At 34.0% G+C, this 19,768-nt stretch overlaps 1 protein-coding gene across 2 annotated transcripts in view; it reads right to left on the bottom strand.

Annotated features, from left to right (window-relative positions):
• Positions 1–2,331: 2,331 nt before the first annotated feature.
• Lonrf1 (LON peptidase N-terminal domain and ring finger 1) overlaps positions 2,332–19,768 on the bottom strand; it is a 33,097-nt gene continuing 15,660 nt past the window's right edge. Inside the window, exons 4-12 of one of the 2 annotated variants that reach the window (XM_046463484.2) lie at positions 18,136–18,285; positions 17,224–17,464; positions 17,033–17,096; positions 15,687–15,801; positions 12,179–12,300; positions 9,448–9,606; positions 9,179–9,341; positions 6,066–6,218; positions 2,332–3,677 (exon numbers count right to left, since the gene is read on the bottom strand). In XM_046463484.2, coding sequence (XP_046319440.1) covers positions 3,519–3,677; positions 6,066–6,218; positions 9,179–9,341; positions 9,448–9,606; positions 12,179–12,300; positions 15,687–15,801; positions 17,033–17,096; positions 17,224–17,464; positions 18,136–18,285 — 1,326 coding nt within the window. In that variant the 3' untranslated portion in view covers positions 2,332–3,518. Of the gene's footprint in view, positions 3,678–6,065; positions 6,219–9,178; positions 9,342–9,447; positions 9,607–12,178; positions 12,301–15,686; positions 15,802–17,032; positions 17,130–17,223; positions 17,465–18,135; positions 18,286–19,768 lie in introns of both variants that reach the window. The other variant, XM_046463483.2, reaches the window with a different exon arrangement.

Below are 19,768 nucleotides of genomic sequence, written 5' to 3'. Positions count from 1 at the left end.
AAAAATGTTTAATCATTTTAAAATGTTGACATTTAAACATTGGCTTAGGAAGAAAAAAATGTGTCCTTAAATTAATTTCTTCGAGTCTGTCATTTCATTGCTGATCAAAGCCAGAAAACTGAATTATGACTATTTTGTTTGTACTCAGTTTAATTGTGTTTTTTTGGACTTATTTTCCTAGGCATGGATAAATTTGGTCCCTTGGAATGCATACAGAATACTTTATTAGTCTTGACTCTAGAAAATGACCACTCCTTAAGAAAACTCTATTAGATAAATATTAAAACTTTGAATCTATCATTCATGTCTCAATTTCTCTCTTTCAATTTTTACTCTTTTGAACACTCTGCATTGTGTTTTGTCTGGAAAGGCCCCCAACTTAATCCTCTTCCTCATTCTTTACCCGTCTTCATTCTTCTATGTAGTTGTCTATAGACTCTATCTTCTTAATTAATTCATTGATTCAACGAACATTTATTGAAGTTTTCTAATGGTTACCAGGACACTCTTCATTTTTAAGATCTTTTGGGGGATTGCAACATCCTCAAATCTAAGGATATTGAGTTTGTTGTTTTACTCATTTTCCCCAAATTTCTAGGATTTCTTTGTATACTCATCTTTGTTGTTTGGGATCAAGCATTTAGGATTGATGGTTCAGTGAAAGGTAGCCTACCTATGTTGATCGTGGAAAACACTAGAACACATTGCCAGTTTAGAAGTAGGCCAGTGGCTTTTCTGTGCCTGAGGGCTCCCCATTCTACTAGAATCTGAAGCTATGGAAAGTATTATGGACCTTCTCTGGCCCAAGGCCTACATCCAATACTTTGGCCTGAGAACAATTGCTGTTGTTGTCTATTGCCCGGTTCAAGTGGGGCAAACAGCCAAATGATCCAGCTGTTTCAAGCATAGCCTTCCCAGGGGAATTTGCCAAGACCCTTCCTAGCTTGGGGCTTCCCTCTAGTTACTCCTATTTGACCAGTAGTCCTCCATTGCTGCAAAGTTATGTATCAGATTGTAAGTATATATCTCAGATGGTCCTTAAATTCACTGGTGAGTTGATGAGATTTTGGTTTCATAATGTCACTATGTTTCATTTTCTTTAATTTAGGAAAGAGGAGGAGATGAAAGTATTTGTGCAGTCCTACCATCTTAATCTCTTTTCTTAATTGGCACTTATCCCAATTATGTTTAGCAGTTAACCAATGACTACTTAAATCCTAAATCTGTCTGAACTACTAAACTGTCATAATACTCCAAAGAGCTTGGTTGGTGTATTTATTTAAATTACCCCCATCAGTACATAGCAAAGTATGTGAAGATGCTATGGAGTTCAGAGTTCTCCTACCTGAGTTGGACCTTGAAGAACAGGAAGAACTGGACATGCAGACAGGTGTATAAAGAGCGACAGCTAGCTACTTTGGCTTGAAATGTTGAATTCATGACATAACTTAGGCACCTAAAGTGATAAGGGAAAAAATCTTTGATTCTTTTGCTCTTTTCCCCATGAAAGATGCAGTGGGAAAAAAATTATCATGGTCTAAAAAAAATCTAGAGTAATTGTCAGAGATCATTTGTCACAAAATTAGGATCAAATAATAAATAAGGCCCACAAATTTCTATTGGTATGTGTAAAAACGTGTACATATATGGAAATCATTAAATGCCCCTTTGAGTGTCCATTATATACTAAAAATGTGGATTTGACACCCAGGTTAATTCCTTTTGCATTTGATATATTTTGAGAAATATATAGATAAAATCTTCATTTATACTAACAAATCCCTTATCACGCATTTTTGTAAATATAAGAAAGTTGAATATTTCAAAAACTACTGATGTTTCAGGGAATAGCTCATTCCTTAGATATTTTCTGCAGAATTATTGAACAGAGTCCTAATTGGCATAATTGTGAGTGTGAAGGTGGTCTTCTAGAGAGTCATGTCTTCACTATTTTTTATAAAAATACTGAATATTAAAAGATGACTTACTTATACTTGGAAAATCTTGGCTGGGGAACTGAGGGCAGAAATAGTCAAGTCTAATACACAGGAGTCTCAAGTGGGGTAGCATTAAGAAAGAATTTTATCTAAAGGGACATGGATTTCTTAAAAGATTAAAACTGTTTTAAATGATGGCTCTAGGATCTCAGAAGCCTCAAGATACTTCATTCTTTGCTTAAAAAAGTAAACAAAGCATTTTGAAAACCACAGCTCATGTTTTAACATAAAACAGTAAGCAAAACCCATTTGTTCTTTACTATATATAGTTTGGTTCCTCTACTGATCTTTTTTTTTTTTTTTGACACTGATCTAATATTTAAGAGAAAAACTATTATGAATTAAGCTTTTATTCAAAATTAAATAAGCAAAAGCAAAAATTTTAAGAAACTTTTACAAATTACTTACATAAAAGAAAGTTAATAGGGACAGTCACAAGTTTGCAACAAATAATTACAAAAGTATCTAGGGCAGCATGAATAGAAACCATGTCACAGCATGGTGACCTAACTGTGGTATGAATAAGGCATAACTAACATTCGCACCAAGACCAGAATTAAAAACAAAACAAACTTTTAAAAGCTTAGTTCTACATTAAGCTTCTTCTCTCTCCTCAGATCCTTAATGGGTTTATACTACGTAACTTTTTAAACAAACACATCATGTCAAACTATAAATTACATAGATGGGCAGTTAATGTGAATAGCCCCCTAAAATGTACAAACTAACTGGTACTGAATTGAGTTCTCCATTTACCTTTATGTACAATTAAATGTAAACGATATTTTCACAGTTTTAAGTATTTTATGAATAGATGCACAGTACCATGTCAGGTTTGCAATTGTTCCTGAAAACTGGCTCTAGGTTCTGCATCCAATGCCTGTCGGTCACTGGGATGCAAGTTATTTACATAAATAAGAAAGAAACTGTGTCATAGTTACTGGTCAAGACAGTTCAGTAAGAGCAGTATTTCCAACAAAGAATGATACTCAGTACCATATTTTACATACTTGTGCAAATATAAGCATTAGGACAAATAAATCTGAGGCAAATTCAATTTGCAAAAACTTCTATCGCTATTGTTGTAAACTTGGGCAATAAATGACCCTCGGCAAATTCTGCTCTCTATGGCTTTTTTTTTTTTTTCCTTTTAAAATTTTAAAGCCAGAGAAAATACACACATACTGCTCACACAGGCGCACCCATTCACACATACACACATACATACTACATACATACACAGAGTTCTTAATTCATTTTAGAATATAGTACATAGTGCAACTTCATCACAATGTAGAGGTTTAACACACATTCAGTGCGTGTTTTTCTGTGCAAGTTCTTAGTGGTCTAAATCCTAGTTGAAGGTATTCATTTGAAAATCCAAGATTCAGGAGGTTGAAGGAAAAAAAAAACGTTTCATTACATTTCTTAGACCAGCACTGGATGTGCAAAGGCAGCGGACAATCTAGCTGTTCACACAGCCAGATTAGGATTACGTTAAAGTAAGATCCAAGCAGTTAGTTATTTAGATTGGTCTCTAGAAAAATAGGTCAGTATATGCTGTATCTTTGTCAGCCGTTCTTCCAAAGACTTCATTGACAAGACTGACAATTGATATCGAGGATCTACAGGAAGAACTGCAAGAAGCCACCAACACCATGCAGGTCCATTAGGGGTTGCCTGAAATTAATAAACAGTTAATAGTATTAATAAAACAAGTATTTATGCAATAATAACTAAAAACCTACTACTGACTGAACACTTCAATATGTGTGAGGTGCCATCTCGCATTCCATTAACAATCATAATGGCAGGATACCATTTTAAGCCTAAATAAATGGGGAAACTAAAGCTTGGAAACATAATTCCATTGTCCAAGATCTCTTAGCTTGTATGATGCACAGCAAATATTTCAATCCAGATCTGGCTCCACAGCCAGCCCTCTTTCCTCTGGATGACACTGCCTTAAGGCATGGTTTCTCCAACTCAGGCTATTGATATTTGGGGCCAGATAATCCTTTGTAGTGTGAGGCTGTGCACTGTAGTACTAGCAGCATCTATGACCTCTATTCACTAAATGCCAACAGCACATTTGCAGTTATGATATATAAAAATGCCTCCAGATAGTGTCAAATGTCCCATGGGAGAAAAACTAGTCCTAGTTAACTGTTTCCTTAAAATACATATTTAAAGCATTAAAAAGTTAATTGATATTTAAAATTTTCTTTTTATTATGGAATCCTAAAAAAGATATAAGAAAAAAAAATCTTGGCTTCCAGTTTAGTTTGAAAAAGAAACATATCTCCACAAAGAAGTCCCTCTATGTTTCAAGGGCTAACCAGTGGCTACCAAAAGAACTAGGAATTTACATAAAAGGATTCGTAAGCCTCTTACTGCACATAATTGCTTTACATTGGACCTGAAATGTGAAGTTTCAGAATGACAAAAGGAACTGCCAGAGTGTTGATCTCAGTAAGCTTCTTTTAGAACCAAGTTAGATTTCTATATTTTGTAATGCCTGTTCTCAATCCAGCCTCACCAGTAGCTCCTTCTGCTTTTCAACATCAAAAACTACATTTCCCAGAATTTCCTCCTCCATTTCACTCCAGGTTAGAGGCACTCTTGGGAGATGTGGAAATTGGAAAAGAGGTTGTTCTTCTCTGGAGACTGCTACAAAGTGAGGGCAGCAGCTTTACAGAGAATTCTTGAAAACTACCGGCTCCACTGCTGTAGAAATACTGGTAGGGCCTATAATTCCTAAGAATTATAACAGCTTCCCCAGTTTATTCAGAAGCACCCTGCTTCACTGTTGCAGGTTATCTATGGCAACAGATTCCCTGACCTCTGATGGAAACACCCCTGACCTTTGCTCTATCAGCTCTCCAACTATTGTATATACTTTATGTTTTATAGTAAACCCTTCATTCCTGGAATATGCAAAATGGCTGCTTCTGTTTTCCTGACTAAATCCTGGTTCATACTATTATTAACAGAAAGGACTGAAGATAAATGAGCAGGGTGGTGAAGATGATAAGAAAGCAATGATGAATTTTTATTTAAGTTTTTTTTTTCCCCCCAAGATTTAAAATTTACATGTTCAGTTTTGTTTTTATTAGAGCCCATTTTGGTCACATTTAATTAGATTCAAGCAGCCAGGATAAAACAAACACATGGCAACTGATAATATGCTAGACAGAAAAGGAGTACTATTCTCAATTTGGAGGTGGCCTGATGTTGAAATTTCAAGTACAGGTGAAGGATTCAATTGGGATTCAGATAGACTTAGACCAACCCTCGAAAAAGTGAATGTGAAGCAGTATGAATCACTGTAGATTCTCCATCTTTGTATAACTGTTTACAGTCATTCCTTTATGTAATCTATCACACTTCATTCAATTCAAAATGTTTGTACCTAAAAGTTGGCATTTGATGAGTCTATAATCAGATTTCCCAGGAGAGGAACCCTTCTTATATGCCTCCTGCAGTACCTACTACACAGATCTGCACACAAGTGCCTGATACACATTAATTAGATTAAGCATACATGTAAACTCCAAGTACCTGAATAAGACCTTAAGAATAATAGCTTCATGAACAGTGAAATATTAAACAAATGGATTAAAATAGTGGGTAAGATGTTGGGAATAAAAGAAGAGGTAAGAAAGGATTTTTAACAAGTACAGAAAATTGTACAACTCTTCAGTGTCAAAGAATAAGAGTAACAGCTGATGAGCTCAAAGACACAGCTATCTTGTAGTCACAGTTTAAGGGCGGATAATGTCCCATTTTAAATTCCTTATCCCTCCTTTTGAAAATCTTCAGGTATTTACTTTCTCCTTCTCTGCCACTTCCTCCCACAGACATTTTATCTGATAACTATTTTCAATCCTCTGCTCCTCTGCTATGTAAAACATAGTAGATACCCCTGCTTTGAAGAATGTAGTCAATTCTAAAGATGAGTGGGGGAGGGTAAAAAATGCTATTTAAAAAAAGAGAAAATGAAAAGCTATTAATTTTTGTTTATAAAAAAAGGTGAGACTTTTGGAAGCAATATCAAAGCCATCATACCTGAAGGTTTTCCTCCCTCTCAGGCATTGATCCAAAGTGCTGAAGAATCTGGCTTCGAAATCTATCTCTTAAATTCTGAAACCAGCTGCAGGCTTGAGAGTATACCAAATCATGAAGCTCTCTGAGACTCTTGATCTCATCTTCATTTTCAACCTAGAAAGAATGGTCAGTAAGTTACCTGTGTCTCATCTCCCTGTCCACATCACCAAACTAACAGAAATGCAAAACAGTATCAGAAAACAAGGAGTACTTACCTTAGTGCTAAGATTACCCGAATATTGGTCTTTAGCTATAATATATTTCTGCCTCACATAGTGCCAAAGGGATAGACTAAAGAAAGACAGCAAAGCCTGACTTCCATCTAGCCTTGCTAAGCCCTACAGATAGTTCCCTGTCTGTAAGGTTGGGAGTAAGTTCTGGCTCAAAGGTCTACAGAAAAATAGGGGTCAGAATGCAGAACACATAGCAACAAGTAGTAACAGGAGGAGGACAAAAATACATCTTTTACCAGGAAACTGGGTCAAAACACAAAACCAAACAATAAATAGCAATAAATAACCATGTTATACAATGCCAGGAGATAAAAAATTTGAGGATAATTTATATAATGTTTGACTTCTGCTCTAACATCACAAGGCTATATCAAAGCTATCATATCTGTGGTAACTCTACAATACCTCAGTGTAACCTTGAGCTTACTGAATGACCAAACTGCATATATAAAATAGGTGCATCAGTCTTCCAGCTTGAAGAAGAATCCAACAGAACACAGGTGGAAGATCTAGGTTAATTCACCTATCTTATAACCATTCCTTTGACACAAACTTACATCCCACTTGCTACATTGCCAGCTCACCCTCTGTTTCATATATATTAACTCATCTGAACAAATTACAGGCTGACTAAGCCTTTCATACTTCAAGGATGACTAACATGAAAACAACAAAAGGACTCTGAAAAGATTTTAAAATATAAAAGGTAAGACTATAGCATACAACAGACAAAAGAACAGACTTTTTTCTTTTGAAAAATTGAAATGAAAATTAGAACTAAACTTTTAAAAGGATCTATAGTTTGCATAACAGCATGAATGTATTTTTTATATTATATATATATTTTAGTTGTAGTTGGACAGAATACCTTTATCTTATCCATTTATTTTTTTATGTGGTGCTGAGGATTGAACTTAGGGCCTCACATGTGCTAGGCGAGTGCTCTACCACTGAGCCACAACCCCAGCCCAGCAGCACAAATGTATTAATGTCACTGAACTGTACACTTAAAAATGGCTAAAATGGTAAATTTTGCGTGCATTTTATTAAAAATTTTGAAAAAGGGGAGAAAAGACCTTATGATTGAACAATTGTGGTCTTGCAATGACTATACAAGATTTAGTCACCTGCTAACATACACAGGAATTGATATGAGTAAAAAACAAACTTGTGACCTATCAAATTATTAAAATAGATAAAAAATTATCTCTAACACCCTTACAAAACTGAAGAAATGAATCATGGGCTGTGGAATAACCCCATGAGTCTTAGAAAAAGGAGCCAACCAGGAAGCATACAGGAATTTTAAAAGCTAGATTTAGAACTCTATGTAATAATATAATAGAACTTAAACTTTCATTAGAAGTCACAAAAATAATTACTATAATAAGAAAAAAATACTTTGAAATAGAAACAAATTTGAGAAGAGTTTCCAGGATGGACAAGAAAATCACTATTTAGATGCTACTAAGGTGAGAAAAAATAAATTCCTAAGACCACACAAAAGATTCAACTTTCTAAACATGTTTTCAGTAAATCACCCTATTGTGTGTGTATATACACACATATGTTTAGCTATACACTCAAGAGATTTTCACATCAAATGCAATATATGAAGATGTAAATTTACATAAAATTAAAATAGGGTTATTAGTCTTACATAGAGCATTACCTTCGGCAAAGTTTCCATTAACCAATGCCCAAAGTACAAAGTATACCTTCAACTCAAAATTTCAACTACCCAATATTTTTGGTCTGCTGCACAGAGCAAAGTGTCCCAATGGCATGTATATAATAAGATAAGACAAGTGATAGCAAACTAAGTTTATCACCAGAGAGGCAATATGGTACAAACATAAAGCACATAGCTTGGGAGCAAATAGTTGGCTTTGAATCATTTTGTTACATGACATACAGAAGCTTGGGTAAATTAGTTAATACCTCTGAATTGTACTTTCCTCATCTGTTATTTTATAGTTGTGAAAATTCAATGAACTAATGATTAGGAAAATGTCTAAAATCAACATTCAATAAATGTTGACTGAAATGAAAGACATAAATAGATCAATAAATAAGTGATTAATGTAAGATTTGCTTTTATAATTCCTTTGCCAAAGAAAGTAGCTTCAATTTGATACTTATAACATCACAAGTCATTTTTCCAGTACCTCAATTAACTGAAGTTGGTGAATTAGGTTCTGGAAACATCAAAAGGGCCACATTAATCCTATCCAAGAAGGTACCTCCATCATGCCCTTCCCAGATGAGGTATCACCAATACATATACTTGACAGTACTTTATCTGTGATGCCTGACAGTTTTAACACAGCATTCAACTGTATTTATTTTATCATTAAGGTGATCTTAGGCACAGGAACAATTTTAATATGTGAAGATTTTAATGTTTATCTTTCAGTCTACTAATTGTATCAACCTTTGATTACTAAACAAATTCCATAAAACAAGACAGATTAGCAACTTTTGAAAACTTAGATGGGTTGGCAGTTCAACTTAGTCAACTGCTACTGTTTAATAACTATCAAGCATATACACACATGCATGTATGTACGTATCAACACATACAATCTAGACACTGTGCTGGTGGGCAAGCATGCAAAAATGAAGAGGATGGAGGTTCTAGGCTCTCAAATTCTCCTGAATGTATAACAATTCAAACTCAAGATAAGAAAAAGGCACCTGGAGCTAATTCTCATAAGGGACAGTAATGAGGGTCTCCGACAGTAAGAACTGATTCATGTGCCTAGAAAATATCAGCCTGTATGCCTGCATCACAATCACTGGGTAGACCAGGGTGTGCTAGAAAAATAATAGTTTAAATACCTTAACATCTTCCAGGTATTCAATGTCTGCAGTGCAATATCCATCTTTCATTCCTCTTTTTAGAACCCTGAACCGCTTTCCTCCAACTGTATCAACCACAGACCTTCCATCAGGTAAGAAATGTACATTTCTAATTTGTAACATACAACCATAATCTGCAAAACTGAAAGAAAAATCAGGTCAGTGTCAAAGTAAGTGTACAAGTTCTCATTCTTGTTCAAAGAAAGTTCCAGCATAAATAAAAACATTTAAGTTCACAAAAAGCATACCTATTTTGTGTGTCACTGACACACATCCCAAACTGCTTGGTTCCAGTCTGTATACTTCTTCGAATCATCAGTCTGTATCTTGGCTCAAACACATGAAGAGGACAAGGCACAGTGGGGTAGGCCATAGTGCAAACAAATATTGGAACATTCTTGGTCAAGCTGAAGGAAAAGATGTTTCATTATTACAGATCAAAACATACAATAAAACAAGTGATGTTTATAATAGCTTTAAATAAATGAAAAACAAAACCAAATCAGTTCTAAATAATATGATTTTAATTCCTGGCAAGAATAAGAACCAGCAACACCTTCATTAAACTCACACTGATGCCATATTAACTCTAAAAACCTGTTTGTGATCCTCTTATTTATAAGTTTGAATTTCAAAATACTAGGTTATCACACAGAGATAAGTACCTTTATAAATCAAAAGGGAATTTATTATAACTAATATTTTATATTAAAATATGTTTAAAATATTTGTAACAAAGGTCAGTATTAATTTCATTTATCCATAAAATATACTGTAATTACACAATAAGATGAGCTCCCACAATAGAAAAAAGCAAGTAATTAAAACTTCTTAGGCATTAAAATATTTTCAAATGATCAAAAAACATAATTCAACTGGGCACAGTGGCATTGTCTGCCTGTAATCCCAGTGGCTTAGGAGGCTGAGGCAGGAGGAGGATCCTGAGTTCAAAGCCAGCCTCAGCAACTTAGCAAGGCCCTAAGCACTTTAGTAAAACCCTGTCTCAAAATAATACATATAAAAAAAGCTGAGGACGTGGCTCAACAGTTAAGCGCCTCTGGCTTCAATTCCCAGTACCAAAAAATAAAATAAAAATCAACTAGATAACATTTTTTCCAGATAACCCTAAAATAGTATAATATTTTTCACTACCAGATTGACAGAAAAGAAGAATAAAGGCTACACTGGGGCGGGGGGGGGGGCTAGCACCATGGGACAGTTTTAAATAGTATTAAGCATGCCAAATAAGTACTTAGCTCGGTAGATCAGAAATTTTGTTTTTGATAGGAAATGTCCATGTGCTTGGAACTAACAGGCTTTCTTTGAGAAATAATCCTGTAATTACTATACGAATGCTCACTTTAGCATTGTATAGTAGCCAAAACTTGGAAGCAAAAACAAGAGACTAGTGAAGTATGGTTTATCACTAAAATGAAATACTATGCTTTCCACTGAAAGACAATGTGTCCAACACTGACTTAGAAAAACTGTGTTGATGTGAGCAGGAGGTTAGAGAACACTATAAATAATATGATCCCATCTTTCTTTAAAAATAACTTATCTATACAGTAAAGTCTGGGAAGACATGCCAAAATGTCACCTGTGATTCTTTTTTGGGTTACCAGATATAGTGTTTCTGCTCATTTTGTAGTCTTCTTCAAAATGACCATAAATTACTTATGTAAATATAATACTTAATAAAAATATGTTTAATTTTTTTAAAATAGCCCCACGAGTAACAAGCAAGATTTCCTTCAGCTTCTTTCCACCACCCTCAGATCTCCGCATGCTAGGGCTTCTCCTTCCCTTGCTTTTACCACTCCTCTGACAGCAGTCAGGTTGCATCACTAAGATTTAAAAGGTCAAACTGCAGTTTTCTTAAATCTAGACTTTCAGTGCTGATCAAAAAGGTTCACAGCCCTCACATCAGAATATTTTCTATCATAAAACCACACAAAATGTCAATTCTGTGGAAAGACAATTTACTATCAATTTCTATAAAGAAAACAATAGAAATCTTTCTTTTATTGAAGGTCAATAGCCTATTGACACTTGATGGGCACATATCGAAAAAGAAACGTCTACAAGTACAATTGATTTTGCTTTAGAAACAGAAATAGAAAATGTTCCATTTATGTTTTGAAATATGATAGAAGCAAAAAAGTTGTTAAATAAAAACAGCATATAAGATTACAATATTGTTCTTCAGGGTGTTCAGTTAAAGCAAAGTGAAAGAAGCCAGAGTTAACAAATTAAAAACCTGTGAAAGAAATTCAGAGAGACCTCAGTGACTAGTAAAAGAGGGAAAGACATTAAAGGAAAAGAAGGGGAGAAAAGTATAAGAAAGTAGTACAGGGCAATGAAAGTCAGGCCCAACCTACCCAGCTCCAATCAGTTGTTTGTGCCCTAACAGTGGTGTGTTACTATATACCAAAGGCACCTTGGGAGTTTCACCTGTCTGATCCTATCTTAGTTCTGCCCCCATTCGGTATTTTTTTCTGATAATTTGGCCTCTAAGTCATTCCTTCAAATTTCAGTCTTTGGTCCCCTTCCAAACCTCTAATTGGCTAAAAATCCCCTACTAACTTAAGTCATTTACTGTTTACCTCCTACAGGGTCATGAGACAAGAGAGCTACTGTTACCATCCATGTTACTGTTACAGGCTCCATCTCTCTAACTCCCATTCCACTGCTTGACTGTCACTCAGGAAATTCCTCTCCCACCTCAATAATACTTCAGTCCAAAGAAATGAGTCAAAAACTCCCTATTAGAACACCTAGATACTACCAAATGAACTTTTAAAATAAACTTTGTCTGCTGAGGATATGGGGAAGTTAATCACTATTTTTTAAAAATATGCCTTGGCTAGAGTGACTTAAGGACAGGATCCAGTTTACTGTGGGAAGATTTTTCATTACTATTTTCAAGGGTAATGGTTTATGATTTGATCAAGTTAATTTTTATGAGAAGAAACTTACTGTGAGAGTTCAGCAGTTTCTTCATCATATACTTTTTTTCTCTCAGACAGTTCATCAGGCAGATACTTCACTATTAATTCTTCCAACAGCTGTGTGACACAGTACCTCCTATCTGCTAGATACTAAAAGACAATATTATTTTACATTCCAGTTGTTTTCCTATGGTATAAAACATGTGAAACAGTTTAACTGATATATTAAAGCTTTTATTCCATATACAGTCGATTCTGAGTAAGTTTAATTAGGGAGGGGACATAGCAGTGGATAACGCTGCACCCTGCACGAGTAAACCTATCTGAGGCTTTCCTCAAAAGCATTCAAGGTACAAGGTTGCAACCTGAACCAAACACTGCATTTAAGAATATTTCCTGCTATAATCAAAAATCCTTCATTAGCAGTGGTCAGCCTTGCCCCTTCCATCTCCCACAACACAGTCCAGTTTCCACCTGACAGCTCATGGTACTTACTGAAACTATCATTTTGACTCAGAAATAAAATGAAGATAAGGCAGAAGAATATAATGCATTTCCCTTATTGAAGAAAAACAAAACAATTCCTCTCTTTGGTTACCGCTTTCAGAGGCAAAGACTCTGGATAATTTTTCTTTCAGGTTTTCCTATTATTGTCACGGTCACTCAGACCTTATATCAGAATACACTATTACTGTGTGATCCACCATCCCCTATACAAAATGGTACATTTATGCTACTTCTTAAACACTGAACTGCAGTCCTTGTGCATTTTTGTGTCATTTTCTATTTCAACTGATAAAAACCATCTATTTCACTCCTGCTTATAAAAAGAAACTATCCTTTAAGACGGGCTCCAAATTTACCTTTTTATTATAAAGCTTTCCTTATTTTTCTGTCTCCCTAAATCCCCATATTTTACCATATACAAGAACTTACCATTCCCTGCATTGTATTATATAAATATGGATAATTGTACTCGGTAATTAAACTAAAAATTGCTTAGGGCCAAGGACCAGGTAAGACTGAGTACACAGAAAATGCCAATATAAATTTTATTAAATACACATAGTGAAGAAAAACTCTTGGGAGACAATCACAAGACAAAGAGAACCTATCATTTAATGTGTAGAGCCAGAAAAAGGGTGGGGGATAGGTATGTGTCAATATCCAATGACAAATACATTAGGAAATGTGAGACTTTGGTAAAATGGTGTAGAAGTGGTTTTCAAATTTAAGAATCAATCAGGGCTTGTTAAAATATGAATTGCTGAGCTCTACCTGAGATTCTGATTAGTGGATATGGAGTGGGGTCTGAGAATGTGTATTTCCAACAAGTTTTCAGGTGATACAGATGCTACTGGTCAGGGGAACATATTTTAAGAACCATTGGGCTATAGATTTAGAGAAGTACCCTTAAGCAGAAAATATGTACAGAGATAATTTAAGAGTTTATGATAAGATTAATCAGAATACAGACACTATAAAAGCAGTTCTTTATTATCGATTAAATTGATAAAGACGCTTGAAAATTGAATGCCCATGTAATTAAAGTTGTGGGGAAATGGCCTCTTTTACATTACTAATAGGAATTCGAAATATGTGTAACATTTCTGTGGGCTAGATAATCTGGCAATTGGTTTTAAGAGTTTTATAAAGCTTTTGATCCAGTAAATTCACCTCCCAGGAATTTAACCTAATGAACAATCAACAATTCATACAATCATTACTTTAAAATTCTTTTCACAAAAGCATGGTATATTAAAAAAAGAAGAAGAAAACAACTTCTAAACTGAACAATAGAGAAATGCTAAATTATTTTACTGTTATACTGCTCTCAAAATTAGGTCATTAAAATATATTTAAATGTAAAAATGAACAAATTAAAATGACAAGTAGAAAAAATATAAAACTGTGGAGAATAATGTAATATTGATGTTATTAATTATTATGCAATAATATCAATTAATATTGATATTATTAATATCTCCACTGAGATCTACTGGTTTTACAGGTCATTGGCAATGATCACAGACTCTGAGAGAGGATTATGGAAAACTACACCCACCTCTTTAAAATTCCATATATTTAGATTTTACAAACTATATCATGCAAAGTATCTTCAAAGTTGGAGAGGATACACATTTTAAAACAGTATGTTGGCTGTGTTTTCAAATAACATGCTCTATGTTTTTCTTTGAATTCCAATGGTTTTTAAGAAAAAACTGTCTCTAAATGAAATCAGTGGATCTAACAGCTAATCTGAAAAGAAGCATAATTATACTACAGAGTATCTAAAACATCTAGAAAAACAGGTTTAGAATACTTTATCTGAAAACACTGATCATATTAGTTGAAAAAGTAATGAGTAAACTTCTTAAGAATAACTTTATTTTATGTATCCTGACTTTGCAAACATTCTGTATACGGTACTGCTTTACATATCAGCTTGCATTGTGTGTAAAGCATATATCAAATGTTAACAGTATGCATAGGCTATTATCTGTAAAGAGTCTTGTTTTCTAATATACGAAATAACTATAATCAAAATGCTTTTATAAATTTTTTATTCATATTTGGAAGACTTTCTTTTCCTGTAAACAATCCCGTCAGTCACAGCAGACAGAATCACTTTCCCCATCATTGCTCAGCATCACAAGGCTTGCACTGTACCTTAGTTGATCATTCAAACATGATTGAGAGGGTACTGTCCTCCCCTTGGGGCAGGAGACTACACTGAGATCTACTGATTCCACAGGTCATTGGCAATGATCACAGACTCAGAGAGGACTGTGGAAAGCTACATCCACCTATTTCCTTCTAGTCTAGCATTTTCCAGAGCAGCACTATGTAGTGTGGTAGCCATGTGCCTACTTAAATTTAAGCTAATTAAACAAAACTAAAACACAGTTCCTAAGTCACATAAGCCACAATTCAAGTACTTAACCAGTCATAAGTGGCTAGTGGCTACCATCCTGGATAGCAAAGATATACAGCATTTTTATCAGTGCAGAAGGCTCTACTGTTCTACATGTTAAGTGAGCTGGGAGAGGCTTAAAATCTGGCTTACTTACTATCAAGGGCAAAAGGCAATGCAGTATGATTTCTCTAATATTGTCATCATTAAAACTGAACTTATTGGGATGGGGTTATAGCTCAATGGAAGAGCGCTTGCTTAGCATGTGTGAGGCTCTGGGTTCAATTCTCAGCACCACAAACAAATAAATAAAAATTTTTAAAATATTAAAATAAAACTGAACTTATCTATGACCAAGTAACTGACCATAATTCTTTTTGTTAAAAACAAATTTAACTACAAGGGGCTTTGTATTTTGTACCTATCTTCTTTCCTCTACTCTCTCAATTTCATTTTTCTCCTACATTAGCATATGGATAATAAAATATTTTCCTTTTTAGTCACTCAGCATAGGTAACATACCTTATTTTGGACACTATAGCCACTATTTCTATGGCTGAACAGAAATCAGATCGTGTAACCAAATTAAGACCAATAAACAGATATTAATATATATATTTACCTCTTTTAAGCTTTCTTTGCAAAGGGGACAATATGGTGCATGATCTAAACAGCGCTCAAGACAATTCTTACAGAATGAATGTCCACAAGGGGTTGTTACTGGCTCAAAAAACAACCTGAAATCAACCAAAATACATATTAGTTTTCAAATTAAACTATCCAATTTTGAAAAGCTTACACTAAATTATAGACCAATGCTAACCTCTACTTAAGAAGAAGAAGAAGAAGGAGGGCCTGATGAGCAGGAAAAGGAGGGGAAGGGCAGTGATAAGCACAATTATACCTTCCTGAACTAAAGTTCTCAATCAACAAAGGCCACTTGGAGCCAAAACCTGTGCTGACTAATATGACAGCTATAGAACAGATGAGGCTAACTAAGCACTTGAAATGCTACTAGTTTAAATTGAGACATACAGTAAATATAAAATGCACACCAGATTTCAAAGACTTAGTGAAAATAAATAATTTAATTATTATTTTTGTATGGTTTTAGATTCCCAATTTATCATCAACTTAAAAATGGTTCTCTTAGTAGCATTACTATATAAAATTCATTAAAACTACATATTACTGTTGAATCCTAAATAACTATTAGGCTTAATACTAGATGCAATACTCAATGCAGAAAAACTGATTTTACTAACTTTATAATTATTTCCTAAAACATGATATTTTGCATTCCCTAGAAATATTGTCAGATTTAAAGGTACTTTAGAAATCACCTGGTATAATCTCCTCACCTCAGAGGCTAAGAATTAATAGACTTGCTCAGGAATACAACTAATTACTCCCAGCTTAGTATAACCTGTTTCAGAGCTCTTGACTTCATTAATCCTTGATTTTACTACAATTTATATAAATAAGAAATATTCTTTCAAAACATTCAGTCTTAAAGAATTACAAGTAGTCTGCACAATGGATATCCTTATCCAGCGTTACTTAAAAAGGATTTTATGATTAATAAAAACAAGTTAGAATCATAAACATAAAATGTACAATTAGAATTCTTATCCAAATCTAAAACCATGGCTATATCTAGGTTTAAATATGATATCTATAACTTTCATAGTACTTACAACTTCCTAGATTCTTCTTTTATACTTAAACTACTGGATTCTCACATGCTGGACATAATCAATGCCAATATTGACCCTACTTCTTAAACAAGGAAAACTGAAATTCAGAGATTTGGTTAATTGCCCAAAGTATAAAAGGTAAATCCAGGACTAAAAACTTGTATCTTCTGATATTTAGTCCAGAATTCTATTACTTTATATTGCCTATTATTACCATTATTTATATTTACATTAATACAAAATATTTATCTAGAAAATTTTACATACTGACCTCATGCAGAGAGAACACTCAAAATCTGAGACATCTATTAATTCTTCTGGGATGTCGCCATAATCTAATGAAAACATACAGACTTCACTAGGCGTTTCTATTCAAACAAACAACAGGGTTTTCTTCTTTAGAAAAAAGTTTAAAGGACATACTGAATAAATTATTTCATATGAGTACAGTGAAATTTTTACCTCCTTGTTTTTTAAGCTTATTTCTTCCATCTTCACTTACAACCACATCCTGTTCTAAGAGAGACAGCTTTCTTTTTAGCAGAACACCTTTTTCCTGAACAGAGAGTAAAGGTTCTGAGGATACCCTTTTTAAACAATCATCTCTGGCAAGCATATCTTTTGAATTGATAGCCTGTGCTGACTGAGCACGGTTTAAACTTCCTCTGACAGGTTCTGAAGTATCCTCTGGTAGTTCTTCAGTCTACAGAAATATAATCAACAAAGATAACCCCATTTCTTTATTATCCATTATTATTCTAGCCAAAAATCAAACTAAATGAAATTTTGGTGCCTTATAATGTTCACTTTGATGCTCACTAATAGCACCCACTTTTAATTCCAAAGCCCCTCTCAAGTAAATGATGTTTGACAGTATTAATATAAGCTGACTTATGTTATAATGAGGTTTAAAGTAGTCATGCTAATATAGTTGTTCATAAAGTACTAAAATAAATACAATGTTCTATAAAGTACTAAAATAATGTTCTACATATTCAAAGAAACTAAGTTTTCTGACATTTAAGTGACCTAAAATTGTGATCAGTAAATATTTCACATGAAAACTTTTACTATAAATGAACGACTACAGACAAAATTCTATTAAGATAACTAGACAAGTTATAAGTGCTTGAATGGGTTCAAGTGCTTGAAACCAGGAAAGCAAAGATCTTAACATTTAAAAAAAAAAAGAGGGACTGGGGTTGTGGCTCAGTGGTAGAGCGTTTGCCTAGCGTGCTTGAGGTGCTGGGTTCGATCCTCAGCACCACATAAATGTAAAATAAAGATACTGTGTCCACCTAAAACTAAAGAATAAATATTAAAAACAAAAAAACAGATGCACTACACCCATGATATTTTCTTCTTACCCCTTACCTGCTTCAGGTTAAGCTCACTGGAAGTGTGAGATTCTTCCATTACTGAAGGAAAACCTAAAGGTTTGTTTTTAATACATGGTAACGAATTCCAGGAAGATTCCTTCAAGCCTTCTTTTAAGTTTTCAGGTGATAATAAATCACATAAAATCTGTAGGAGAAATATTATAAAAATAATGAAGAATATATAATGTCTTTTTAAGAATAACACTAAATTAATCTAATATTGAAGAATGTCTAGAAAGTTTATATCAGACATTATTAATAATGAGAAAAACAGATCGGTTAATACAATAAAGTCATACAAAACTGATGTATGCCTCAATGGGTCAAATCACCTCAAAACAACAAAATAATTCAATACTCTGAAAGGAAGACACAGAATGGCCTGAGAAGGTACCCAAAGTGAAGGATAACTTTTTTTCCCTTCCATGGTGCTGAGGATTGAACCCAGGGCCTTGTTTATGTGAGGCAACTTGCGCACTCTACCAACTGAGCTATATCCCCAGCCCAAGGGTTACTTTTTAACGTAAGGATTATAAAGAGATCACAAGGCAGAAAATATTTACCTCTAAATATTAGTGAACCTATCCTGTCAAAACAGCTCATGGTTCACACCTATGTGCATTTTCTAGTTAGACACAGTATATTGTTGAATATTTATAAGAAAGAAAGAATTTGACCCTCTAACAATAAAATTTTAAAATTCCTTGTATTTACACTGAATTTATCGCTGAACAACTAACTTGTGTGGTCAGTCACTAATGCTCAGCACTTAGATGGGAGCACCAGATGGCAGCTGCCCTACACCAACTGGGAATTAAACTTGGAGATGGCTTATAACAGGGAAGGTTAAGATAGGGGAACAACTCGGCTGCAAAAATATTATAGGGATTCTGGTGGGGTTTTTTTGGTTGTCCAATAAACTGTATTTACATGTATAGTAGAGCATTTCTTAAAACCTAAATTTGGAGATTCTGTTTTTCAGCGGCCCTCTCTATCAAACTAGAATTATCCACAAATAAATATATAAAAATGTGTACAATACAAATAAAAGTGTTAGTAGATGCTCAACTAACACCCCACTTAATGATGAAACATTTAGGGGCTGGAGATGTAATTCAATGGTAGCCTAGCACATGTAGGCCACTCGGTTGGACACACAGCACCACACAAAATAAAGGAAAAAAAAAACCATTTAAAAAGGTGTATAGATTTTAACATCTTCCCTCATATTAAAAAAACAAAAAAAATCACAGGTACCCAGTAACTCCACTCCTAGGTATTTATCAAATAGATATAAAAACGAATGTCTATGAAATGACTTATACAAAAAATGTTCCTAGCAGCTTTATTCACAACAGTAAAAAAAAACAAAACAAAAACAAAAAAATACCCCAGCAAAACTGGAAACAAATGAAAAATCAATATTAACTGAATACCACAAACTGTAGTATGTTCATGAAATGAAACACTTGTTCAATAATGAAAAATAAAAAAATTCCTGGTTGTTATCTCAAAAATGGTATGTTGAACAACATCACCACTAAAAAGCCAGAGTATATTCTATATGATGGCAATTCATGTTTTCCATAATTTTGTTCTATAATGTTTAAGTAGCTATTAACATATAT

This window comes from Marmota monax, unplaced genomic scaffold (genome assembly GCF_021218885.2).
Source record: "Marmota monax isolate L192 unplaced genomic scaffold, Marmota_monax_Labrador192_F-V1.1 WCK01_AAM20220418_F8-fsc00438, whole genome shotgun sequence".
In the NCBI taxonomy this organism is placed as follows: Eukaryota; Metazoa; Chordata; class Mammalia; order Rodentia; family Sciuridae; genus Marmota; species Marmota monax.
Note: the sequence above shows the minus strand (reverse complement) of the source record. Positions and strands in the feature narration are given on the sequence as shown.